The 27,840-nt window shown below is 45.2% G+C and overlaps 2 protein-coding genes across 7 annotated transcripts in view; one reads left to right on the top strand and one right to left on the bottom strand.

Annotated features, from left to right (window-relative positions):
* PRPF18 (pre-mRNA processing factor 18) overlaps positions 1 to 7,088 on the top strand; it is a 56,001-nt gene extending 48,913 nt beyond the window's left edge. For both annotated transcript variants that reach the window (XM_033957859.1, XM_033957858.1), the window contains 2 exons: positions 2,749 to 2,904; positions 4,936 to 7,088. In XM_033957859.1, coding sequence (XP_033813750.1) covers positions 2,749 to 2,904; positions 4,936 to 5,016 — 237 coding nt within the window. In that variant the 3' untranslated portion in view covers positions 5,017 to 7,088. The remainder of the gene's footprint in view (positions 1 to 2,748; positions 2,905 to 4,935) is intronic.
* Positions 7,089 to 9,381: 2,293 nt separating this feature from the next.
* The window catches only part of FRMD4A (FERM domain containing 4A), a 608,938-nt gene continuing 590,479 nt past the window's right edge, over positions 9,382 to 27,840 (bottom strand). For all 5 annotated transcript variants that reach the window (XM_033958473.1, XM_033958474.1, XM_033958475.1 and 2 more), the window contains exons 22-23: positions 20,543 to 20,639; positions 9,382 to 11,876 (exon numbers count right to left, since the gene is read on the bottom strand). In XM_033958473.1, coding sequence (XP_033814364.1) covers positions 11,777 to 11,876; positions 20,543 to 20,639 — 197 coding nt within the window. In that variant the 3' untranslated portion in view covers positions 9,382 to 11,776. The remainder of the gene's footprint in view (positions 11,877 to 20,542; positions 20,640 to 27,840) is intronic.

The following is a 27,840-nucleotide window of genomic DNA, read 5'->3' as shown; positions in this document are numbered from 1 at the left end:
GTGCATTCTGCACCCTCTGCTCCTTGTCCCACAATACCCCAGGGGTATTAGATACCGTTCTGAGTTCCGCTGGGAGAATGGTATATACATAGTAACATAGTAATATAGTAGATGACGGCAGATAAAGACTCGAATGGTCCATCCAGTCTGCCCAACTTGATTCAATTTAAATTTTTTAATTCCTTCTTCTTAGCTATTTCTGGGCAAGAATCCAAAGCTCTACCCGGTACTGTGCTTGAGTTCCAACTGCCAAAATCTCCGTCAAAACCGACTCCAGCCCATCTATACCCTCCCAGCCATTGAAGCCCTCCCCAGCCCATCCTCTCCCAAACGGCCATATACAGACACAGACCGTGCAAGTCTGCCCAGTACTGGCCTTAGTTCAATATTTAATATTATTTTCTGATTCTAGATCCTCTGTGTTCATCCCACGCTTCTTTGAACTCAGTCACTGGTTTCCTCTCCACCACCTCTCTCGGGAGCGCATTCCAGGCATCCACCACCTTCTCCGTAAAGTAGAATTTCCTAATATTGCCTTTGAATCTACCACCCCTCAACCTCAAATTATATCCTCTGGTTTTACCATTTTCCATTCTCCACATTGAGCCTGACTCAGGAAAGTTTTGTTTCCAGAGCTGGTCATTTGTGAGCCACTAGTAAATAGTAATGCTGCCCAATTCAGGCAAATTTTTTTTGATTTGATTGAGCCTATTAAATCAATTTTTTATTTTTTTCAATTTAATTCACTTTTCCTGCCCAATTGGGCATTTTTTTCAAACATCCTGGCAGGTTTATTTTGAAGTCTTTCCACCCACCCTACCCCATTCCCCTTTGCTCTCTCCAACCCCACACCAGTGCCGTGATGTAAACAAAATAAAAAAAGACTTTTCCTCTCTCTGTTAGATCTTAGCTCACACACTCGCTGTCTAACAGCAGTTCTGCCAGGATACACATTTTAAATCTGACATCTTGTAATCATAAAATAGAAAATAAAATTATTTTTTCTACCTTTTGTGGTCTGGTCACTCTATTATTCAAATCATGTTGGTCCCAGGCTCTGGTTTCTGTTTGTCTTCTGTTAACTCGCTCACCAGGGTCTCCTGTCCATTTGACGCTTTCATCTTCCTTCTCTGTACCTTCCCTTCCACTGCCATATCCAACTTTTCTGTTTCTTTCCCACCGTCTACCATCTCTCTCTCTCCTTGCCTTGTGCCCTGGGTCAAACCTCTCTATTCCCTTCCATGCAGCATCTCTCCTTTCCTCCCCTCCATTATCATATGCAACATTTCTTTCTCTCTCCCCATGCACCTTCTCTCCCTGCCCTCCACCCTTTGTCCAACATTTTTTTCTCTCTCTCTCCTCCATGCATGTCTCCCCCCTCCACCACATGACAGATTTTTCTCTCTTATTTCTTTCTTCCTCTTTGTTTCATCTCTCCCTTCCTCTCCTCTACCCCAACAGTTTTTCCTTTCTCCCTCCTCTATCCTCCCTTCCCATCTATCCTCCCTTTCCATCCCCCTGAGCAGCAGCTTTCCTCCTCCCACCGTGAAACTCCGAGGCCTCATAAAGCAGCAGCAGTGGCAGCGCTCTGAACAGGCTGCTTCACAACCCGCCCCACTAGGGCTTCCCTCTGCTGCGTCACCGAGGATGTCATCAGTGACGCAGCAGAGGGAAGACCTCACCAGGGTGGAGGGTCACTGAATTGGTGAGTCCGATTTTCTTGGAAAATGAATCGATTCACAGAAGTGAATCAGTGAATCGGTCAGCACTAGTAAATAGCACCCTTAATTTCTGAATGGGTCATAGGTACCAAGCAGATCTTTTCTGAGGGAAGGAGGCCTGAATGCTGCTTTTGCCGCTATTTTTCTGTATGGATGGAGCGTTCTTGCATCTTTGATTTCAAATATTTTGCTCTGCTGTGCTTGGCCTCTTAATACCTTTTGTAAGTGATTGCTGTAAGAAAAGGATTGCCAGCTGGACTCTGTATATAGGTCACCGAAAGTTAGACACAGATCGCAGATCCATATGTGAACTAATTAGGCAAGACTAGTCAATTGTGGGCGTTAACAAGTACTAATTGTCAGTATTCTATGTGTGCCTAAATTTCATAACACATGACTCCAAAGGGGGTGTGGCCGTGGGAGGAGCCATGGGTATTATAGAATAGCTGTATGTGCAGGCCTGGCGTGAGCGTTTTCACCAATGGTTGTGATCAAAGTTAAGGTGTCAAATGCACCCAAAACTAGTATTCTGTAAAGGTTCTGCGCAGAGCACACGTTCAGCACGGATCATCTTGCGTGCCATTTATTGAATTTTTCTTTGTGTTCTGGCTCTTCATTATAAGTCTGTAACTGGGGGTTTAGAACACTATCCCAGCGCTAGGGAAATCCAGTTGCTGGCATAAAAAAAGGAATCCTTGCAGACTGTTGCAGCTTTCAACTGTGGCAATGTTTGTTTTTACTTTGATTTCACTTCCAAGCGCTGGGACTGAAGCTCCTTTGTATGGTGGAGGGAGAGCTCTGGTAGCATCCCTGGCTTTTATTAACAGCATCCTTTTGTTGTGTTTTCCGATGAGTGAACTGCTGGAATCTGTGTAAAACTGGTTTGAGCTTGCTTCTTTAGATGGCCAGGATAAACCAGCCGGCTGGATACTTGGGGTGGGGGGGAGGGATCTTGCTGTGCTTTCAGTGTTGATTGCTTTACTCTGTTTCTCACCTACATCACAACTTTGCTTCTTTGCTTCCACAGGCTAATGATGCCTATCTCCAGATGGCCATTGGAAATGCTCCATGGCCCATCGGTGTCACTATGGTTGGTATCCACGCTCGTACTGGTCGTGAAAAGATTTTCTCCAAGCACGTGGCTCACGTTCTGAACGACGAGACGCAGCGGAAGTATATTCAGGTAACCGCGCCAGAATGGGTTTGTTGGCATTTCCACATAGAAGAAATGGTTCAGTATAGTTTGATGCAAAGAAATGGGTGGTGCCTACAAGACTGCCAGGCACCTGCTTTCAGAGCACATATTTTGCCAGTGGGTGTGGTGGGCAGAGCATGTTAATACTCGGTAAATTATAGAATGTTATAATTCGCATGTGTTCTGGCGCGTTTAGGGCTGTGCGTTTTCTGCCTCGTGCGCTTACTTTTCTTTTTAGAATTGGCTGGATCCTATAAATGGTGCCACCAGAGACTTAATCACGGACACTTAGCAACGCCTAACTAAAATTTGCATGCAATTTTTTTTCTAATATTGGCTAATTGGCATGGTAATCAACCACACCATAAAAATTTTTTTTTATTTAGTTAATTAGAGTTGCCGCATGGCACCTAGCAATGCCTAATTCGAGGCGCCTATCGCTGCCTAACAACGCCTGCCTGGGCAGAGATGGCATGGTTGACTTAGGCACCTACCACAAGGACACCTGAGCACGCCTAAGTGTGATTTTATAAGCAGCGCCTAGTGGTTGATTGAAAGCTGCGTTGACAGCCACCTACAGGTTAAGTGCCGCTTATAGAATCAGGCCTAAAATGTGAGCCTCTGTACCCTCTTATTTTAGCTAGGTACTTGGGACCCAGGTTGGCCACTGTTGGAAAACAGGATACTGGGCTTAATGGACCTTCGGTCTGTCCTAGTAGGGCAACTCTTATGTTCTTATACAGAAAAATTACCTTCTTAGGACCAAATTCTATCAATGACGTTTAGAGTTGGTAAATAGTGAAAAATTGCCCTTCTCTGTCCAGCTTCTAGAGCAGGGGTAGGGAACTCTGGTCCTCGAGAGCCGTATTCCAGTCGGGTTTTCAGGATTTCCCCAATGAATATGCATGAGATCTATTTGCATGCACTGCTTTCAATGCATATTCATTGGGGAAATCCTGAAAACCCGACTGGAATATGGCTCTCGAGGACCGGAGTTCCCTACCCCTGCTCTGGAGAATTCTTGCTGGTTTTAGCAAACTTCTATTGTCTTGGCTATTTACCAGGGTCTACGGTCAAACAGGTTTTGCATATTTTGTTCTGTTGTAATAACCTTCCATCATTTTTGGTTTTCTTATACAGTGCTTATGTGCCTCTTAAGGGCAGCCTGATCCCTAGCAGTAGTACCACAAGAATACCACTAGGGGATGACGGTGCCATTTTGAACCCGAGTGACGGGTTAGAGGGAAAGTGGTTTTTCCAAGGCCCTTCTGAGATCTTTTCAATAGTAGTTTTATGGGGATGATCACAGAAAGAAGTCATCGTGTTATGGGAAGTACAGCTTGGTGCTCTGTCACTCATTCATACTGACTTAATGCAGAAAATGTGGCCTCTAGGACACGTAGTTAATAATTCTTACAATATGACTTTTGAACTTTCCTGTGGTGATCTCTGCTCTTGAGTTTCAAGCTTATTTCTTGATATACCGCCAATCAACATGGCCTTCTGAGCAGTTTACAGTCCATTTTTGAAATATTAGGAAAAGGAAAGAGAGAATGAATTACATTATCATGTATAAACAAAGTGAAAAATAAAAAGTGTACAAGAATGTGCATGTGAGCTTGAACTTTTGACTAATAAGTGAGAGGCCGACCTTTGGCTCAAAGAGGATTGGAGGGAAATGAGAGAAGGATTGTGGAGCAGAAAGGAATGAAAAGCCCCTGCCTTGAGGCGCCTTTTTCCCCTTCCAAATGAGAAACAGCAAAATTGTGTCTAAAAATGAAAATCAAGTGCATCGGCAGCTATCCATATCATCAACTCACCAGCACATGGCCTGCTGGTAGAGGTTAGACTGAGAGTTATATTTGTATTCAGTGAGGAATATGCCTCCCGCTTGGCTGCCATTTTGTCTGGCTTGGGGGGGGGAGGGGAAAGAAAGAGAGAGACTGTCTGCAGATGCTTTTTCACAACATTGGTCAGATTATGAACTCGGTATAATCTTTATTTTTTTTTCTCCCTCAGGGGTTGAAGAGGTTAATGACGATTTGTCAGAAGCATTTTCCAACAGATCCATCGAAATGTGTGGAGTACAATGCCTTGTGAAGCCTCTGCCTGCGCAGTCTGCACCAAGAAGCAGCCTGATTGAAGCTCAGACGTCAGGGGTCGGAGTGTAACCAGCACTGGAGGTGCAGGAAGCAGCATGGGAGTGCTGTACTCCTGCCAAACCACAGCTGTCTGTTCTGCGTCCTAAAGAAATGTGGCTTCGACTCCCACCTTGAGGAATGCCCAGTTCAGATTATTAATGGGCCCCACTCTCCTTCCGAAGGATGAAAAAGAACTTCCCTCCTCTGCGTGCTGGTTTATTTCTCATAGTCCAGAAGCAGCTTGTCAGATTTCTGCCTGTGCAGGAAGGGTGCTAAGGCCTTTCCCACAAGAGATGGAACATAATTATAGCGTCAAGGGTAGGAGAACTGGTAGAGTTTTAGTGCTTCTGAACTTGCAGTATGACATCTCTAAAACTCTGTAAATGCAGTATTTATCATTTTGCCTTTAGCTGAGGTTTTCTTTTGCCTCTGGTGTGTTCTTTTGGGCCCTTTTTCTATGTGTATGTCTTTACATTTCGAATTCTTGCGCTGTTCAGGTTAAATAGTTTTGTGTGCTTTATATTGCAAGGCTCGTACAGAGTTTTGGCCTGGATTTTAGCCATGATCAAGTCAGTCTTGCTGGTTTTGTTGCTCTTTTTTTTTCTTTTGTCCTTCAGCGATGGACTGAAAAGAGGGGTTGGGTTCATCTCTCCTTTTCTAAACCAGCAACCCCCTAACCAACCTCCCTCCCCTCAAAAACATCAGTTTCCTTGGCCTAGAAAAGTGATGGTCAGCACTTAATATTTTGCAGGACTGATGAATCTATCCTCAGGATTTCTTAGAAAGCCTCTGGCAATTTCTGGTCCACCCCCGAAAGAAAACCATATTACATAAGGGATGGATGTGGGGGGTGGGTAGAGGGTTAAATCATTCAGAAAAGTGGATTCTGAGCTTTGAGCAAGTACTTCAGCAGCCCTTTCAAGTTCTGGTGCCCTTGGAAAGCCGTTCCTCAGCTATGGCAGCTTATTCTTGCATTCGAAAGCCATGGCTCTCTCTCGCTCAGAAATGTTTAAGTGGTGCAGGGACCTCACAGGGCTGTGGACTGGCGTTCTCTAAGTCGAGCTATGGCAACTTCTATGTGAATATTCGATTAAGTTTTCAAAAATCTGAACCCAGGTCTCTTACCAGAACATTTGATATTAACCCTTGCGTATTTAGAAGATCCTGATCCTGCCCGCCTACATGTTGGATGAAAGAAAGCCCTGGTTTCCAAATATCTACCGCTGTGCCCTTATGTGTCTGTATAAGCTCCTCCTTGAATGTGTGAAACCTTGTCTAACAGACTCAAGTTGCTTATAAATATTATCCCCTAAATGTTTGCTTCCTGGTTAAGTTAAAAAATGTGTTGATATTATTTTGAAGAATGATTTGTATTGTTTTTTGTTTTTGATTTATGTATGTTTACTTGGAAACCACTGTGACTGCAGGCGGTATATTAAGTTTTTAAAGCTGAGCTTACAGAATTGGGGCAGGGACAGAGATAGAAACAAAACTTGTGGAGATGGGGAAATTGAATTCCTGCAGGGATGGGAACTAGATGTCCCCATGTCAGTATCTAGTGCTGGGTGGAGGGAAGCTGGAGGGAAGGGTGAGGTGCCAGACCCACACTTGGGTACTGAAGGGAGGGGATAGAGGTGTTGGACTTATAGGAAGGGAGAGAGAGGTGCAGGACCTGAAGAGTGAGTGAAATATTGAACATAGCAGAGGGAGGGAGGAAAGAGGGAGTATGAGATACACATTGGTGTAAGGGAGTAAGAGAGGGGCGAAGCTGGACACAGGGCTTAAGAATGATACCAAAAGCTGGGACAGCAATTATCTATTCCTAACTACAGTGGGTTTTCGTTTTCAGAGGTAATGAAAACGGCATTTGGCTTTTCAGATTGTAGCAGAGAGTTGATCTCTTTGATGAGAACAAGGCCTACAGCACCACTCCTAGCTGGAGCTAGGATCAGGGTATTTATATGCATTCAGTAGCTCAGCATTTCATTTTTATACTACCTCGGAATAAATGATGTTACTATTACAGCCTCAGGTTTTATTTTTGGTTGGTTGTTTTCTGTTCTTGTGCTGTATTTATGATCTTTGTGAAGTCTGAATGGGGCAAAAAGCCCAGAACCACCCAACAATAGGGCTGCCTGCTGTCTAGCATTGCTTCTGCTCTGTCTTCTCATGGGAGAGATGGGTTACATTTTCTGCCCAGGGCCTGTTCAGTCCTAGCTACGCCACTGGGTGGGAACAAATCTTAAGTCAACAGCATTTTGTCACTTGTAGGAAGGTCCAGTCCCTCTTACCACACCAGCCCAGCTAAAGTCCATCTGTTATTTGCATTGCATCAGAATTCTTGGCATGGCAAAACAATGAAAGGGCAGGCAGCACTTTTATGTAAGAGCTGGCTGCAGTGGGTGAGCCAGTGCCAGTCCCTGGAGTATCACTCTGTTCTTCATGAATTTCTAAGTCAGGGCCACTTGGCATTCATTGAGCTAAAGGTGAGCCACCAAATATTTTTCCATGCAAGGTCATGACGCTGCTATCCAATGTATGTCAATGACATTCACCCCTTCAAACTGCTCATTGGGTCTATCCTGAACCTGGTTCGAGAGGCAGAAAGTAACAGAAAAAAAACCCCAGATTGCTGATGAGGGCTGCCGTTGGCTCCCAGGTCTTTGCACTATGGGAACATTTTTACTAGTGGTTTTTATCTCAGACTGAAGCCCCTTGCAATGAGACTTGATGAATTACAACTGCAAGCTTGAGCTTGCATAGGTTAATGGTTACTTTGATCTTTAAGTGTCATTAAAACGTCTGCATGAGTGTGTGTGAGCCCACTTTGGGCTTTGGCTAATTGAAAGCAACTTATGATGCCAGAAACCCTCTTTTAAAGCTATCTGTGCTCTCCCCCCCCTCATTGTTGCAGCCCAGGACAGGGGCCCATGACTACAGTTACTAGGGTTACCCTATAGCTCCAGAAAAAGGAGGATAGATTGATGTCTCAATCTGTAAATTTGGCAAGTAGTTGCCTTGAGAAATGAGTGTGGGGGAGGGGGGGAAGGGGCAGTGTTGGCAGTTATGTGGTTAAGTGCCAGTATTCAGCACATAACTATATAAGGTAAGTGTCCAAAACACTAACTATTGAATAGTTTTACCAGTGACCCGTCTAATGCACGCATGACAATTGCACGCACTGAATGGGAGGTGACCCTTCAAATGCACCCCTATGTGGGAGGGGCCTGAGGAGTCTGAAAAGTATACTTACTTTGTGCTACTCTGAATCTGCCATAAGTGGCTATCTAGAAGGCCCTGATTTGCTCAAACATTCCCTCTTTGGTGTACGCATTTCACAGGGCGCAATTGTCATAGTGCCAGTTTTACCTAATAATGTTATCCAGCCAATGACCTCCTTGAGCTTCAGGTGGCCACCTGCATTCAGTTTTCAGCACAGACTAATTCAGTCCTGTGTTTACTCCCTAGTGTATGGGTAGGCAATTCCAGTCCTCGAGGATATCCACAATGAATATGTATGAGATGGATTTGCATGCACTGCCTCCTTGAGATGCAAATCTATCTCATGCATATTTATTGTGGATATTCTGAAAACCTGACCTGGCTCTGGCTCTCAAGGACCAGAATTGCCTACCCCTGCCCTAGTGCAAGAGCGTGGGAGATGTTCCAATTCCTGTAAGAAAACCAGGTCTTACTACATGACCCCACATTCAGTGGTATAAAACAGGACCTGCATCCAAACCAGAGAGGTAGCTGCCATCCTACCACTCAGAAATGAAGCAAAAGAAAGCCGTTACCATCTATGGTGCAGTGGATAGGCACCCCCCCCCCCCCCCCCCCAGGGTTACCAGATGTCCAGGAAAGCCCAGACATGTTCTTTAGTTAGTGGACTGTCCGGGTACCCAGAGGAATTTCCAAAACCCGGCACAGAGGCCTTCCAGATGCAACCCAAGTTTGGGGAAGAAGAGATGAGATTTAGCTGGGGGTTGGGCTGGGCCACGTCCTCTTTTCTTTATTTTAACTACAAAATCTGGTAACCCTATCGTGCTCCCTCCCCCCCCCCCCTTACACATCACATCTGTCAAAGCCTTGGATTAATTTGATGATTAAATCTGCTCCTGGTCTAGGGAGAAAGGGAGACTTCAGTTTGCAGGAAGTTGGAGGAGTGAGCAGCCCCTCAGCCGGCAGGTCAAGAGAACATGCTCTGGCTTTTCCTGGACAACCTTCATCAAGTTTCATTTTGAAAATGCTTTAATAAGGAAGTGTTGACAACACCATTTTGCAAAATGTAAAGATACTATACAAATTCTTCATAGAAAAAGAATACGGTCAAGAGCAGAATTTTTTTTTTTCTTTTTTTCACAAATCCTGTCCCTTTCTAAAACATACAGAGTGTCTTGATTTCCATCGATTACAGTCAAACAGAATCCAGTCCAATCATTGCACATGCACTACGATCTGTTTTCAGGAGCAACCTCAGGAACGCTTGGATTTCCTCTTTTTTAAGATTCCATTTTCCACGACTGAGAAGAAAACCAGGACATTGATATTTGCAAAACTTTACACCTAGTTAACGAAGCAGTAACTGGTCATTTGATAGCACCTGCCAGTTTCCCAAATTAAAAGTTAATGCAGAGTGAAAACAAATTAGAATTATATTAATAACATGTTTCAACACTCAACTGCATAAAATAATTGGTTTCATTAAGACCCTGCCTCTCAATTTATCGTGGGACACATTTTCATCCACCCACGGACCGGACCAAAAGTTGTTTCTTCCCTGTATCCTAAGAATATAATAGGCCCTTTAACCGGGGAGGCGGGGGTAAATTTAAAATAAAAGGAAGGGGCAGAAGTTACAGTTGTCAAGTGCTTCTTACAATAGCAATGTTATTCTCCAACATCGGGAAAGCAAGACAGGCTCATCTTGCACGATTCCCCAAGTTCACTAACCTTTGCGTATTTCTGAATTAGTAAAACAGTAAAACCTGTTCTATTTAAGCCTCTCTCTGTCCTGGAAAAGGAAGGGATACAAAGGTTTCCAGAAAATAAAGCAACCTTTTCTGACATTTTTATGCCAAAGAAAAAAACAACTGAGATGTGTTTGAGGGAAATAAAGATTCTGGATTAACATCTGTCATCAAGATTTGGTAAAATAAAGGTTTGAGTTTGGGGGGGGGGGGGTTTAAGCGTAATGTCATGTTACTCTCCTGGTCTGCTAAAGTCTATTGTAATTCTTGGACCACACACACATGCGTTTTTCATCTCCTTTACTCACGAACTTCCGTCCTGCTCTTCACACAGAAATTCCCCCTCTCCCCCTCCCAACCTTGTCACTGTTCAAACAGGAAACCCACCCGCCACACACAGAAACGGGACAACGTTCCCCAGCAACGAAGGCAGTAAAGATTGCTCTGCTCCTCTTGCGCCTGCTCAGACGTGAGAATGTGGAGCTTTGCAAGTCCGAGGGCTTCCCAAGCCTGTCCTCTTGAAAACGCAGATTCGTCCTCGTGGTACTGATCGTTAAGTGCGGTTCGCTTCAAACACAAATGCCACTTGGTCCCCCCCTTTCCGATAGTGTGATGAATTGTCTAGTTTGCTGGTTAGCAGACACACCATTAGTGTTTTCTGTGTGTGTGTTGGCTTCTGCTTTGTGAACAGTGCAGGTCGAGCCTCTACAGCACTAGGTAATGTGCGAGAAGCCCTTTGCTACACAAGTGCTATAAAGTGTGGTCCTACGACAATAGCCTCAAGGATGTGCTTTTCCTTTATTTCATGTAAACGCTCGCACGACAAATAAATAGGAGAACCGGTACTGGTTGTTTCCATTAAGCAGACGGCTTCTGGCATTTTTTTTCATTAACTGACCACATGAAGAACAGAGGGAGCCGGTTTTACTGGTGCTTGGCTTGCACTGGCCACTGAATCTGCCTTCACCACACCAATCTTCCAGTTTCTCACTTTATTCACAATTCTTGAGCCGTCGTTGCTCAGGTTCCTTTTCACCAGACTGAATCGATTTCAGGAACTCTTAAGGTTAAAAAAAGAAAGAACGAAAAGAACCCCCCACCCCACCCCACCCCAAAATACCAAAACAGCAGCACCAGAGTAGGCTCTTGCGTCTGGAAATGAGCAGTTCAGAAAAAAGATGCTGAGGGAACGTTTGTCTTCCTGGTTGGTTGGTTCATTTTTAGATCTTTGGTAGCAAAAAAAAAAAAACAACTGATTGTGATCAACTGACATAATAGTTCTGAAATAACAGCTTTGTATTATTTTTTTCCTACTTAACCCTCCCCCCCACACACACACACTTTTCCAAAACACCTCAGAAGCCAGAAATGAATGCCATGACATGGTGCCTTCTGCAGGTGCTCCGCATCTCGGGGGTTTTTTTGGGGGGGAGGGGCTTTCACATTTTCACATGCCAGGGATCTGCACAGGTGGAGCCACTTCCATCTTGCCTGATCCTTTCCCTTGCTGACAGACGTGCCAACCGGGTTAAGACCGACAGAGTTCTTGGTATGTCTCTATGCTGGAAAGCACGACCATTCCTGCTTGTAGGCACGGACACTGGGTCCGGAAATATCTTCTTGCATCTCAGAATGATGAATCTGCAGCTGAAGCTCGTGTGGGGTGACAGTGTTTCGGGGTAAGGCAAATGAGAGGCAGTGAGGTGATCTCTGAATGGCATTGATGTGGTCAGGCTGAGGTCCCAGCGGTCACACTAGAGTCCCAGGCTTGGTCTTTTCCTGCCCGTACCACTGGACATCTGCTAGTTCTGGATAGAGAGGAGAATCCAGGTAACAGTTGTCATATTTCCTAGAAAAGAAAGGCAAAAAAAAAATGTCAGTCACCACGCCGCAGTAACCCTAATCTGATCCTCCAGCCCAAGCTACCCGCTGCCTTCTCTGCCCACTGGTTTCAATAGAATGTGAAATTAAGGTGTCTTGGAGTTGAGCCGAGTCTGAAGGCACGACCACATATACAAACCCTAAAGTAGAGAATGAATTGGGGACAAATTTGTCCCCACAGGAACTCAATTTCCCTGCCCCGTCCTCGTGAGTTTTGTCTCTGTTCCTGTAAGCTCTGCCTTAACTGCACAAGTCTCGAACACTTATGATGAAGACGGAGCTTGCAGGAATGGGGCAGGGGCAGGGGCAGGGAAAGAACTCAAGGGGACGTGACAAGACAGGAAAATGAGTTCCCGCGGGAATGGGGAAAAATTTGTCCCCATGTCATTCTCTACCCTAAAGACTGACGTGGCTGCTGTTTGGCGGCCAAAACACATCCAGATATTCAAACTCAATATCTAGATCAGGGGTGTCCAACCTGCGGCCCCTTGAAGTATTTTGTGTGGCCCCGGTCGAGGGCGATGCAGTGTTTTCCTCTGCAGCCCCTGGGTGTTTACTGTCTTGCCGGCTCCCTCCTTTGTCTTGCTGCAGCGTTTGCGCGGCCCCCAAAATCATTTTTTTCAGCCAATGCGGCCCAGGGAAACCAAAAGGTTGGACACCCCTGATCTAGATCATTTCCAAGACTAAATATCCAGACAGAACATCAAGTGCTTCCACTCTCCAGACTGTGGCAATATTCAGTCCGCTCTCTGGCAGCTGTACAGTTCAAAGCTAGGTCACCCTTTTTGCTTTCTTAGCGGACTTAGTATCGCTAGTAACTGGCAGCCCTTCCCTCACCCCATCCGCTTTCTGGAAATGTTGAGGCCGTCTGCAGGGATATTCATCTGCAGTGTGTGCAGAGTGCCGCTGGCTATTCATGGATCGTTTCGACTACGGGAAATATCTGGAAATCTGCCCTATTTATCTAGGTATTTCCCTTTGAATACTGAAGCCTGAACTCTGCAATTATTTTACACTTCTCCATCCATATTCGCTGTGATTAACAGACCCACAAATAACTTTTTCATCTGTTATTCACTGTATTCTATTAAAAACCATCGTGAATATGGTGAAACCGCGAACAACATGGTGGGAGACCTGGCCTGTTCCTGAAGGAGAGGCAAAATACGGTGAAGAAAATGCTGGGAATCAGCGATTTTCTCTGTAAACGCTTGAAATCAGCAATTTCCCTATACAAGCTGATGTGATTTGGGGGAGGAGCCAGCAAGCTAAAAACCGTGAATATTCGAAACCGCAACTACGGAGAGGGAAGTGTATTTCTTCATTCAATTTTCTATACCGTTCTCCCAGAAGAGCTCAGAACGGTTTACATGAGTTTATTCAGGTCCTCAAACATTTTCCCCTGTCTGTCTGTCCGGTAGGCTCACAATCTATCTAGTGTACCTGGGGCAATGGGGGGATTAAGTGACTTGCCCAGGGTTTGAACCCACAACCCCGGGGTGCTGAGGCTGTAGCTTTAACCACTGCGCCACACTCTCCCCTTGTTACATACGAATTGCTGAATCATGGGACACAGGACGGTGAGGCTGTTCTTATGATGTGGACACCCTGGAACACTTTCCGACCAGATGAGATGCTATTTTCAAAGCATATTTATAATATTGGGTATTCGAGGGGGTCTTTTAGACGAGCACCTGAAAATTATTGGAATTTGTGATTTTTAAAGTGATTCAAAAAAACACAGAGATGAATTTGTACAGCTAGAGCAGTGGTTCCCAACCCTGTCCTGGAGGAACACCAGGCCAATTGGGTTTTCAGGCTAGCCCTAATGAATATGCATGAAGCAAATTTGCATGCCTATCACTTCCATCCTATGCAAATCTCTCTCATGCATATTCATTAGGGCAGTGGTTCCCAACCCTGTCCTGGAGGAACACCAGGCCAATTAGGTTTTCAGGCTAGCCCTAATGAATATGCATGAAGCAAATTTGCATGCCTATCACTTCCATCCTATGCAAATCTCTCTCATGCATATTCATTAGGGCAGTGGTTCCCAACCCTGTCCTGGAGGAACACCAGGCCAATCGGGTTTTCAGGCTAGCCCTAATGAATATGCATGAAGCAAATTTGCATGCCTATCACTTCCATCCTATGCAAATCTCTCTCATGCATATTCATTAGGGCAGTGGTTCCCAACCCTGTCCTGGAGGAACACCAGGCCAATTGGGTTTTCAGGCTAGCCCTAATGAATATGCATGAAGCAAATTTGCATGCCTATCACTTCCATCCTATGCAAATCTCTCTCATGCATATTCATTAGGGCAGTGGTTCCCAACCCTGTCCTGGAGGAACACCAGGCCAATTGGGTTTTCAGGCTAGCCCTAATGAATATGCATGAAGCAAATTTGCATGCCTATCACTTCCATCCTATGCAAATCTCTCTCATGCATATTCATTAGGGCAGTGGTTCCCAACCCTGTCCTGGAGGAACACCAGGCCAATTGGGTTTTCAGGCTAGCCCTAATGAATATGCATGAAGCAAATTTGCATGCCTATCACTTCCATCCTATGCAAATCTCTCTCATGCATATTCATTAGGGCAGTGGTTCCCAACCCTGTCCTGGAGGAACACCAGGCCAATTAGGTTTTCAGGCTAGCCCTAATGAATATGCATGAAGCAAATTTGCATGCCTATCACTTCCATCCTATGCAAATCTCTCTCATGCATATTCATTAGGGCAGTGGTTCCCAACCCTGTCCTGGAGGAACACCAGGCCAATCGGGTTTTCAGGCTAGCCCTAATGAATATGCATGAAGCAAATTTGCATGCCTATCACTTCCATCCTATGCAAATCTCTCTCATGCATATTCATTAGGGCAGTGGTTCCCAACCCTGTCCTGGAGGAACACCAGGCCAATTGGGTTTTCAGGCTAGCCCTAATGAATATGCATGAAGCAAATTTGCATGCCTATCACTTCCATCCTATGCAAATCTCTCTCATGCATATTCATTAGGGCAGTGGTTCCCAACCCTGTCCTGGAGGAACACCAGGCCAATCGGGTTTTCAGGCTAGCCCTAATGAATATGCATGAAGCAAATTTGCATGCCTATCACTTCCATCCTATGCAAATCTCTCTCATGCATATTCATTAGGGCAGTGGTTCCCAACCCTGTCCTGGAGGAACACCAGGCCAATTGGGTTTTCAGGCTAGCCCTAATGAATATGCATGAAGCAAATTTGCATGCCTATCACTTCCATCCTATGCAAATCTCTCTCATGCATATTCATTAGGGCTAGCCTGAAACCCCGATTGGCCTGGTGTTCCTCCAGGACAGGGTTGGGAATCACTGGTCTAGACTCTGATGCCTAGTATTTAATATTGGCTTTAGACCAGCTTAGTTTCCGTTCACTTCACAGGGGAGAAGCGGCACAAAACCAAGACAGAGCTGTGCCCAGAAACTGTGCAGGCAGGGCCGTAAAACTGGGTACACCGACAATCGCGCGCTGGCACGCGCTGAGACCCAACTACACTTAAAACATTCAGTTGCTATCTAATGTTAGGGTAAGGTTTACGTGATGATTATGGGAACCATCAAAAATTAAAAATTGTCTGGTCTCAGTGCAGTGCGCGCTGGTCCTGCGTGCATTTGACGGGTCACCATAAAACTGCACGGAGGACCGAAAGAAAGAAAACCTGCAAGGAACCAGTAACACCCATTTACATTGCTAGGGCAGTTCTTAGTGGAGCCCAGTCTGCGAGGGTCATACCAATGGATATAGACTTAATAGAGCAGGTCAGTAGAGTTAAGGGGGCCAGTAGACTTAAAAGGGGGTCGATGGTATGGGCAGACTCGATGGGCTGTAGCCCTTATCTGCCGTCATCTTTCTATGTTTCTAGATGTCTCCTTTCCTTTCCAGGAACTGGATAAATATGCGCGTATCTGGTTAGGCGCAAGCATTTACACTGGCTACCGAGCTGGTGTGTTTGTGCCAGATTTCAGAGAATTCCATAAGTTACCAGCATACGTGTGAGCCCCGTGCTCAAGACTGTTCAGCTGCGCATTGCGTCCTATCGAAGATACGGACACAGCTATAGAATAACGTGGCGAATGGGTGGGAGCAGATCCTTTTCTGTTGACCTCCGCTATAACAGGGGGATTCTGCCGTGGTGAGCTTGTGACTCATAGAGCCGCAACATTGCACTGGTCCACAGCCCTGACGCAGCCTCAGGGTGAAACGGACAGCTAGCTTAATGTTGGCGAAGGGACTAGCAGAGACCTAAGCAGCAACGAGACCAGCCACAACCACCAAGAGCCCACAGACCCGATCCTGCCAGGAGTGTGAACTCCTCCCCCTGCAGTCCATTGGAGAGATCAATCTGCCTGCTTTTAAATAGCAGCAGCAGTGGAGATCAACTGCTTTTACACCTAAGCAGCAACGAGACCAGCCACAACCACCGAGAGCACACAGACCCGATCCTACCAAGAGTGTGAATTCTTCCCCCCATGCAATCCGCTAAGAAGATCGACTGTCAGCTCCGGGCAGCTTTCCCGCAGAGGAGAGAATCCTGCATTCACCGTGGGCCTCATCTGGGGCAGCCTCCTTGGAGCGGCTGGGGCACGGGCAGTGTGTCTGGGAGGGAATGCATGGATGGGAGAACATCGCAGGGGAGGAGACATAGGCATCCTGGGACTGTCGGCCAAGTCTCTTCCCTGAAGAAGCCCTTTCTGGAAACGTCAATCGCTCCTCCTACACTTACTTGCTCCACTTCATCACTTCATCATGCTTCTATTCCTTTCTCTCCTGTCTTCTACCTTCCAAAGTATTTAGATCAATGCTGTCTTGTTAAAATGTTTATTTTATTTTTATTTTTCCTCTAACTCTACTTTTCACTTCTCTATTACCCTCCAGGTACTTTAGTTAGATTGTGAGCCTTCGGGACAGTAAGGGAATTTTTCAAGTACCTTTCTTATTTCTAATCTTAATGTATATTTTCTGTAAACCGCTTAGAACCTAACGGATGTAGCGGTATATAAGAAATAAATTACATTACATTACATTACATTACAGAGACAGCAGGAAAGATTGAGTAATGACGACTTTCACTGCCTATTTTCAACAAACCCTGCCCGGGATCTAAAAGTTAAGTCCCTGTTTTAAGAACTATAAGTGTTTTTGATTAACAACAGGGCAGGAGGGGAGGTTAATTCCCTTTCTAGTGTGATTATAAAATACATCCAACATACTGGGGATCCGAGGCTCATCCCCTTTGATAGTAACTAAAAAGGATTTAAGTTAAGGAGCTATTCCTAGTGGATTTACACCTCTGGATAACTTGGAATAAGAAAATGGAAATGACATTTGAGAAGGGTATTTTTTGAAATGAATATATGTTCTTTCTTATCCTGTATATAATTTTGGGGATTCTGAGGGGGGTCTCTGACACACACACGAGACAGAAGGAAGCAGACGCACCCCCTTACTGTACCTCTAGTCATGAGCACTTTGGTGAGTTGCAGACTCAGATTCAGACTCATCCATATTGGGTGAGTTTTCTGTAGCTTCTCTGAACATCGGAAAGCGAAGGAAGGAAGAAGAAAGATAAAGTTAAAGAGAAGTGATGAGGTCATTAGTGCAGAGAGGAAACCAAATTTAATCCCAGCACAAGACAAGAAGAGTTAGTAACACATCACCCATCACACACAAAAGTTCAACACACAAGCAAAGTACACATAGTGATCCCAAAATGTATAATCAGTCCTTTCCGAGTAGGGGAGAAATTTGGGCAAAGCATCAGCTTGATAGACATATCTACTTGGTAAAATACAAAGGTGCTCATTTTCGAAGCACACGGATGTCTCAAGAGGCCAAATTGGATGTCCGTGAGCTTGAAACTAGAGAATGACACAGTGACAAAATTCATCACCGTTCCCGTCCCCGCGGATAACCGCGGGAAATAATCCCATGTCATTTTCTAGTGTCTATTTCAGCCTCAGTCCTTCTACACCTGCATTCTTCAAAGCAAAGCTTGAGGGTCAGTGGTTGTGGCCATTCATACTCTGATTCTTCCCTCTCTCCTTAAAGAATGACATGAAGATGGTTTCCCGCGGTTATCCGCGGGGACGGGAAAGGTGATGAATTTTGTCACCATGTCATTCTCTACTTGAAACATCCAAATCCCAATTTTGTAAAGGCAGAATAGGTATCGTCCAACACTGCAGTGCATCCACATAGCAAGGAGGCATGTTCTGGGTGTGGTTTGGGAGGGGCTAGGGAGGGCCTTAAATCAGGACATCCAAATTACCAAAGGGGAAAAACCATTCATCTCTAAAAATAAGGACATCCTTAGGCCTGCTTCAGTCAGGTCCAGGGTACAAAAAAGTATCCCGATTGAGCAGCTGTCCACTGGAGGGATTAAAGCATTATATTTCCTTAATCCCCCAGTGGCTGCTGTCCCCCTCCCCCTCCCTTGAAAGTGAAACCAAAAGTGAAACCTTCAGGTATTATGGGCACTCTTGGCAAAGCAGGAAGCACATCTGAGAAGTAGTCTGTGGACTTGAAACCAAGCGGCTCAGGTTCAAATTCCACTTTTTTTAAATTGTGAGCTCCCCAGAAACAGAGATCTGTTATGTTAATCAGGTTTTCTATTCCGCCTTTACCTATTCAGTTCAAGGTCAGATTGCATTACAAGAGGTTGGGTCAATTATCCAGGAAGTTACAATGGACAGTTTGACGCAGACATTCAAAGTTGCTTATACAGGTAGATATGTAGAGTTATTAATACAGTTAGGTCATAGTTACAAACACATAGTTATGAGTTCAAGTAGGTCATCGTTAGCTCATTGCTAGGTCCCAAGAATTGCATTAGACAGTCTAGAAATGGGCTTTTACAGTTACCATTTCATATATATATTGTATCTAAATATATAAGAAACCTGCAAGCCTATAGGCTATGAAGCCCACTGGGACAGACAGAGAAAATGCTTGAAGTGCCTTTATATAAACCGCTTTGAATGTGGTTGCAAAACTACAAAAAGGCGGCATCCCAACCCCTTTCCCTGATGTCATAATGCCTCATTCCACCAATAAGAGCCAACCTCATCAGTGATGTCACAATGGCTTCATTGGTCTATACTTGGCTCACTTCTGATATTGTATTGGAGGAGAGTGTGGTGCATTGGTTGTGGGTTCAAACCCTGTGCTGCTCCCTGTGACCCTGGGCAAATCACTTAATCCCTCCATTGCCCCAGGTACATCAAGTAGATTGTGAGCCCACCAGGACAGACAGGGAAAATGCTTGAAGTACTTGTTTGAAAACCATTTTGAATGTGGCTGTATAACTGCAGAAAGGCGGTATACAAGTCCCAATTCCAAAGAGATTAAAGTGGAATTGGAACCTGGGTCACTAAGCGCTAGGCTGCCCCTCTTACGTCTGGAGGCCATTTTCTTAGATTACATCTGTGTCCCTTACTACAGATAAGTTCCAGGTCCTGTATAAACTCTAGCTCTTGGGACAGATGTATTAGGGAAACAGAAAAGGATTTGATACACCACCATTCTGTGGTTGTAATTAGAGAATGACACAGTGACAAAATTCATCATCGTTCTCGTCCCCGCGGATTACCGCGGGAAATAATCCCATGTCATTTTTTAGTGTCTATTTCAACCTCAGTCCTTCTACCCCAGCATTCTTCAAAGCAAAGCTTGCGGGTCAGTGGTTGTGGCCATTCATACTCTGATTCTTATGTGAGCCAAGAATAATGAAACCATTGTGACATCACTGATGTGATTGGCTCTTAGGCACTGGTGGAATGAGGCATTATGACATCACAATATCTGCTCTGGATACCAGAGACTGTCATTCTGTAGTGTCTATTTCAGCCTCAGTCCTTCTACACCAGCATTCTTCAGAGCAAAGCTTGTGGGTCAGTGGTTGTGGCCATTCATACTCTGATTCTTATGTGAGCCAAGAATAATGAAACCATTGTGACATCACTGATGTGATTGGCTCTTAGGCACTGGTGGAATGAGGCATTATGACATCACAATATCTGCTCTGGATACCAGAGACTGTCATTCTGTAGTGTCTGTTTCAACCTCGGTCCTTCTACACCAGCATTCTTCAGAGCAAAGCTTGCGGGTCAGTGGTTGTGGCCATTCATACTCTGATTCTTCCCTCTCTCCTTAAAGAATGACATGAAGATGGTTTCCTGCGGTTATCTGCGGGGATGGGGACGGTGATGAATTTTGTCACCGTGTCATTCTCTAGTTGTAATCACAGCAGTTTATATATTATATACAGGTACTTTTTGTTCCTGGGCTAAAGGTGGGTTAAGTGACTCATCCAGAGCCACGAGAAGCTGCAGTGGAAACTGGATCCGGTTCCCCTGGTTCTAAGGCCACCGTTAGGCTCCTCCTAATTCATTATCAATTAATCAAATGCTAGCTACGTTTAGTCACTTTGGATACGCAGAAAATGAACGCTGCTCTTGAGAAGAGGACAGAGCTCTTCAAAGCGAATCCAAAATGCTTTTAAGTTAGTCCAATAAAAAGCGATCGCTTGCCACTTGCTTCTTGCTCTTTTAACACGCAGCCAGAGAAGGCTTTGCTCCCCAAGTGCCCCGTAACTCACCCTGTCTGCCAGGCGAGGATGTGGTGGGGGCTGCTGGGCGGTGTGGCCCCTAGCTCACTAGAAGGTGTTGAGTTTCTCGGACCGTGAGGTAAGGCAGCTGGGAAGGAAACACAAGAGAGAAAGGTCAGACCCTGGTAGAGAAGGTCGAGGAATTTCAACAATGTGTACCAGCAGGTCAGATGAGCTGTGACGAACAAATTCCCCTTTACTCCACCAACCAATGCAGGCATAAGGGGGAGAGACGCTCACAGAAAGTTAAGGGACCCACAAAAGAGAGGGTAGGGAAATACGACGAGTAGTATAACACCCCCCACCCCCCAGCTCCAAACTGCCTGAAAATGATCCTATTTCCATTTCCTACCAAACCTTTGGAATAACCTACCTCTACACATCGGATCCCTTCAGGGCGGCTAGAAAAATCCCCTCTTTGCCTAGCCCTACTCACTCAACTTCCAGCTGTTTTTCCCTCTTCCTCCGTATCTGTCCCTGCGGAATCTGCTACAGAATACGTCCAAATCAACCAATCCTCATAGATTCAGGCCACCCAGGTATAAACAATGCCCGCACACGGGACATCGTGGTAGCCAAATTATCTGTCATGCCTAGTTTATTCCCTGTAGAACATATGCGATTAGATTATACTTTTAGAGAGATTTCTTAAACTGTAAAACCGTAATCCCATTGGGATGTATTTTGTAACCCTTTGTAAACGAGCATTCGCAGGGTTACAATATAACCTGGGACGTTAGATCATCTACAGTGGTACCTTGGATTACGAGCATAATCCGTTCCAGGAGCAGGCTCGTAATCCAAAATGCTCGTTTATCAAAGCGAGTTTCCCCATAGGAAATAATGGAAACTTGCTTTGATATGTTCCCACCCCCCTCCCCCCCCCGAGGCCAGCAGTGCTGCTCCCCCCCCCCCATGAGAACCGGCATTGCTCCCCCCGAAGGTTCCCCCCGCGAACCGGCACACCCCCGCCACCATCGGGCACCCCCCCCCCGCAGCGACCTGAGGTACCCCAACCCACCCCATGTGTGCTCAAGGCCCAGCACAGGAGGCAGATCTTCGGGCACTGGCACCAACGCACAGGACATGCTGGTTCCGGATGCGGATGCGGAGGCTACACTAAAGTAAGAAGAGGGTTCGGGTGGGTTGGGGGACCTCAGGTCGCGGCGGGGGGGTGCCCGATGATGGCGGGGGGGGGGGTGCCGGATCGCGGGGGGAGGGTGCCGGTTCGCGGGGGGAGGCGCTCGCAAATCGAGGCGCGCTCGGTTTCCGAGGCGCCAATTTTGCGAATGTTTTGCTCGTCTTGCAAAACACTCGCAAACCGGTGCACTCGTAAACCGAGGTACCACTGTATTATATTATTGTCCCTTGATATTTCAATCTTGGAGATCCATTTGGGATCAGGTGAACAAAGTACTAGAAAATCCAGTGGCACTAACATACGACACTTTGATGAGAGCTAAAAGCCAAATATCATCTCACAATAACAAACTTCGCTTTATTATGACAGGGGTTGCCGTACAGCTTATTTTAAGGAACTGGAAAAACTGGGATCGATTGAACTAGACCTTTTGGTGGGAGTCTCTGTGTCACGTCTTATGGCTATACAACGGGGACATTATAAAAAGTTTCTGGATATTTGGGAGCCATTGACAGAATTTTGCAAAGAGTGATTGTTGATTTTGCCCCTTGATCATGCACGTCAAGGGTGGGTGGGAAAATATTTTTAATTTGAGTGCAATTTTTTGAATATGAAGATGGGGAGGTGATATGTATACATTTGTCCTAGATTACAATTTTGAGCGAATTTAGGTGCTAATATGACTATAATATGTTGCACTTATTTTTGGCTTCAAAATGAATAAAGATATTTTTTTTTAAAAACCCACAATATAACGTTACATAGAGTTACAAACTGTAACCTGTTCTGAGCTCTTTGGCGAAGACGGGATATAAAACTCAACAAATCAAATCAAATCAATAAAAGAAAATAAAACGCGTCATAAACTCTATTTATTCCTGTACAAACCACTTCCAAGCCAAACGGAATTGAAATGTTTCAGGAGGTATACCAAGGCTGATTTCATTAAGGGGTCCTTTTACTAAGGCGTGCTAACCGATTTATCGTGCGCTAAAGATTAGCGCGTGCTAAATGCTAACGCACGCCTTAGTGTTTTGAAGCTTATTAAGTAATTGTTGTTTTATTTTCCAAAATTGTTTATTCAATTTTTCGAGCAGAAAATACAACCCATACGACCAAACACAATTGCAATAGTAATGAAACCTCTCATAGACCCATACAACTATTCGTTATAAATTAAGCATGTTTGTTGGAATCTGCCTAGAAATGGCGATAAGAGCAGAATATACATTTTTTAAATAAATTAATTAAAAAGTACAATCAAGTACACTCCGTACTGGCCTGTCCCCAGAGGGCTTACAAAGTTTTTATCTGAGCTGGTGGAAGGGACTCCATGCTGAGGGGCACCGAGGGACCAATCTGCAGACCGGATGCACACTCAAGGGAGGTTTGCTGTCTGCCTGGAGCCAAAATACGGGACGTCACCACCAGCCTGGGTAAACTACTTACACCTCATGACCATTTTCCTATGCTTCTTATCCATATAGGTACGAATGACACTGCCAGGAACACCCCGGAGACCATCACCAGAGACTTCGGAGCCTTGGGAGAGAGGCTGAAGCAGACGAGTGCGCAGGTAGTCTTCTCATCAATCCTCCCAGTTAGAGGCAAGGGAAGAGCCAGAGATGAATGCATCCTGAGAACAAACGAATGGCTACAAGGATGGTGTCGAGATATGAACTTCGGATTCCTGGATCATAGAGAGGCACTGCAGGGACTACAGGGACCAGACGGACTCCATTTGACCAGCAGAGGTAAGAACATCTTTGGACACCGACTAGCCCACCTGTTTCGCAGGGCTTTAAACTAGGTAAGTTGGGGGAGGGGACCTACTCATATACTGGTGTGGAAAGGAACTATCCTAATGGGACGAGTCGACACTCTGTTTCCGAGGTAAGGACCCAATTTGCAAACAATTCTCTAGGAGCCACACAGACTCAGTCGGGAATAGCCTTACAGGGACTCAGCAAACACAAAGTGTGGAGGGCCATGTATGCCAATGCACACAGTTTAGGCAATAAAATTCTAGAACTGGAAACTGAAATAAGAGATGCCAACCTGGACGTAGTGGCAATATCCGAGACTTGGTTCACGGACGCACATGGGTGGGATATGGCTATACCGGGGTACAATCTACTTCGTCAGGACAGAGAGGGCAGGTTAGGTGGAGGGGTAGCACTATACATTAAAGAGGACATCAAAACCACCAGGATCACTGATGTCAAGTATACCAGGGAGTCCCTCTGGGTAAACCTGGCAAGAAATGGCAAAAAAAGCCTGTATCTTGGAGTGGTATACAGACCTCCAAGACAACCGGAAGACATGGACGCAGATTTAACTGAAGACATAGAGAATATCACTCTACGGGGCGACACTGTGCTGCTAGGGGACTTTAACATGCCTGATGCAGACTGGAACACATTTTCGGCAACAACCAGCAGCAGCAGGAGGCTTTTGACCTCGATAAAAGGAGTACATCTCAGACAGATGGTAACGGAGCCCACTAGGGCTCAGGCGATCCTAGATCTGGTACTCACCAATGGGGAAAGCGTCTCAGAGGTCTCGGTAGGTGATACGCTAGCCTCCAGTGACCATAACATGGTATGGTTCAACCTTGGGAAAGGATCCCCTAAATCAATTACAAAAACAAAGGTGCTCAAATTCCGGGGCACCATGGAAACTATGTGGTCGTACCTGAAATCATCCATAAACGAAGCAACTAATCGCTACATAAAATCAGTAGATAAACGGCAAAGAAATAACAAACCCCAATGGTTCACTGAAGAGATTTCACACCTCATTAAGGAAAAGAAAAAAGCATTTCTTTCCTACAAACGTACGCAGAGAGAAGAAACTAAAGTAGAATATAAGACCAGATCTGCAGCGGTCAAAACAGCAGTTAGGGAGGCCAAACTTTGAGTGGAAGAAACTCTGGCACAAAACATTAAAAAAGGGGACAAATCCTTCTTTAGGTATATCAGTGATAGGAAAAGGAACACAGACGGTATAGTACGCCTTAGACAACCGGATGGAAACTACGCGGTGGCGGATTCAGAAAAAGCAGAACTACTAAATGAATATTTCTGCTCAGTCTTCACCTGCGAAGCACCGGGACACGGACCACAGTTGAAGGTAAAACAAGACGAGGATGACCCGTTTCAGAATTTTGAGTTCACACCTGGGGATGTCTACAATGAACTGGCAAGGCTAAAGGTAAACAAGGCCATGGGACCGGACAATTTACATCCAAGAGTGCTCAGAGAATTGAGAGATGTTCTGGCGGAACTGTTGGCAGTGCTCTTCAATCTCTCACTAAGTACCGGGAAAGTTCCGTTGGACTGGAAAACAGCCAACGTCGTTCCTCTACATAAAAAGGGTTGCAAGGCTGAGGCTGCGAACTATAGACCAGTAAGCCTCACCTCAATAGTGTGTAAACTCATGGAAACGCTAATTAAGTATAAATTAGATACGATCCTGGACGAGGGAAGTCTCCGGGATCCCAGTCAACATGGATTCACCAAGGGTAGATCATGCCAGTCCAATCTTATCAGCTTCTTTGACTGGGTAACAAGAAGACTGGACTCAGGAGAGTCCTTGGACGTCGTGTACCTGGACTTCAGCAAAGCGTTTGACAGCGTCTCACACCGCAGGCTGCTGAACAAGATGAAATCGATGGGATTAGGAGAAACTCTAACTGCATGGGTTAAAGATTGGCTTAGTGGCAGACTTCAGAGGGTGGTGGTTAACGGTACCCTCTCTAAAATGTCGGAGGTGACTAGCGGAGTGCCACAGGGTTCAGTCCTGGGCCCACTCCTCTTCAACATATTCATTGGGGATCTGACTCAAGGGCTTCAAGGCAAGGTAACCTTATTCGCTGATGATGCCAAACTATGCAATATAGTAAACGGCTATAATCTACAGGATGCTATGGAGCAAGACCTGCGTACTTTAGAAAGTTGGTCCTCGATCTGGCAGCTGGGCTTTAACGCCAAGAAATGTAAGGTCATGCATCTCGGTAACGGAAATCCTTACAGAACTTACACCCTGAATGGAGAAACTTTATTACGGCAGAACGGGACTTAGGAGTAATCATCAGTGCTGACATGAAAGCAGCCACTCAAGTGGAGAAGGCTTCATCTAAAGCACGGCAGATGATAGGTTGTATCAAGAGAAGCTTCGTCAACAGGAAGCCTGAAGTCATGATGCCATTGTACAGAACCATGGTGAGACCTCATCTGGAATACTGTGTGCAATTTTGGAGGCCACATTACCGTAAAGATGTGCTCAGAATTGAATCGGTTCAGCGGATGGCCACCAGGCTGGTCTCGGGGCTAAAGGATCTCCCGTACGAAGAAAGACTGAGCAAATTGCAGCTCTATACTCTCGAAGAGCTTAGGGAGAGGGGAGACATGATTGAGACATTTAAGTACATCACAGGACGGGTCGAGGTGGAAGATGATATCTTTCTTCTGAAGGGACCCTCGACCACAAGAGGTCATCTGCTCAAACTCAGGGGAGGGAAGTTTCGTGGTGACGCCAGGAAGTACTTCTTCACAGAGAGAGTGATTGAGCATTGGAACAAGCTTCCAGGGCAGGTGATCGAGGCACACAGCATCTCAGACTTCAGATACCTATGTGGGATCCCTACGAGGGTCATGCCAAGCGATAGGGTCTCTAGGGTACAGACCTGAAAGAGCGGGTCAGTAGAGTGGCAGTATAATTACAATTATACTTAAGGGGATCATTAGACTTGTTAGGGAGGGTCAATAATGTGGGCAGACTTGATGGGCTGTAGCCCTTATCTGCCGTCATCTTTCTATGTTTCTAAGGTTAAGTGAGTTCCCAAGGTCACAGGGAGCGACGGTGGGCTCCCCTGGCTATTCCACGCCACTCGAATGAGAGGGTTCGAATTGTTTTAATATGAGTCAGGTATAAAGGTGACCCAGGGAACTAGCTATTATACCCTAGTTAAAACTTTCCCCCCTCTCGACGTGACGCTTTCCTTTGCACTCGTTTAAAAAACACATAAATCTTGAATTGCAGCTCACCTACCATGCCAAGGAATGTGGAGTCTGGCAGGGGTCACCATTATCATCGATGCTGTTGAATGTCTTGATTCAAGGATCGGAAGTCCTTACCGAGACCACTTTTGCTTATCTGATCCAGCCACTTCTCTGGAGGGTGGTCTTCGTTTTAGTGTTTGGCTGTCCGGTAGTGCAAGGTGAGTCATGTTCCCCAGAGGGCTCATTATCTAAATTAGAGGTTCAAGTGACTTGCGCAGGGACACGATTTGAACCCTGGTCTCTTTAGCTCACAGCCCGCTGTTTGGTCCTCTAGGCTCCTCCTCCACTCCTATCTACATTTCACTCTAGTGCTGGTTAGAGATCATGGGTGCTGGGAGTGGGGGGGGGGGGGGTTGGAAGGGGTGGGTTCCACTTAAAATTGGATCTGCATGGGAGCTGATACGTTGTGGATTTGTCTATGTTTATTTCCTTTTTACCTGTACCTTTGACTTTTGTACATGATGTTTTTCTTGGATGGTTGCATTTTGTATTTTCTCGTGTGCATTGATCCTTTAATAAACACATTTTCAAAAAAAAAAAAATTATGTCTTTACAAAAGATTTCTGGAGAGAACTCTCTCTTTCAAGCTGCTAAACTGAATGGTTGGTTTGGTAAAATTCTGTTAGGATCTTCTTATTTTGATTTTAGAAAATTATTGAAGACCCAACTATTTGAAAAATTGGTATCCTAACTGGCTTTCTCTTTTAAAAAATTCTATGCTTCTTTTATGTAAGGTATCACCTTTTAAATTGCATTTTTTCTGTCCGATCGGTTCTTATTTGTTAGAACCATTCTTTTAAATTGTACTTTTTCTTTTAAATCATATTCTCCACTGTATGACTAGTTACCATTTTTGGTTAGGCGCTATATAAAAAATAAAATTATTATTATCTAATTGCAGGGCATTAAGAAATGGATGTTACAGATAAATAAATTAAAATTTAACTTAAGAGAAAACAGCTGTTCTCTGGGGGGTACCACATAGAAAGGACATTCTATGTGTCGAAAACACGGTTCCGACTGCGTACGTTTGGGATCTGCCAGTACTTCTGACTCAGACTGTCAGAATCGGAAACCGGATGCTG

This window comes from Geotrypetes seraphini, chromosome 9 (genome assembly GCF_902459505.1).
Source record: "Geotrypetes seraphini chromosome 9, aGeoSer1.1, whole genome shotgun sequence".
NCBI classification, from domain to species: Eukaryota; Metazoa; Chordata; class Amphibia; order Gymnophiona; family Dermophiidae; genus Geotrypetes; species Geotrypetes seraphini.
Note: the sequence above shows the minus strand (reverse complement) of the source record. Positions and strands in the feature narration are given on the sequence as shown.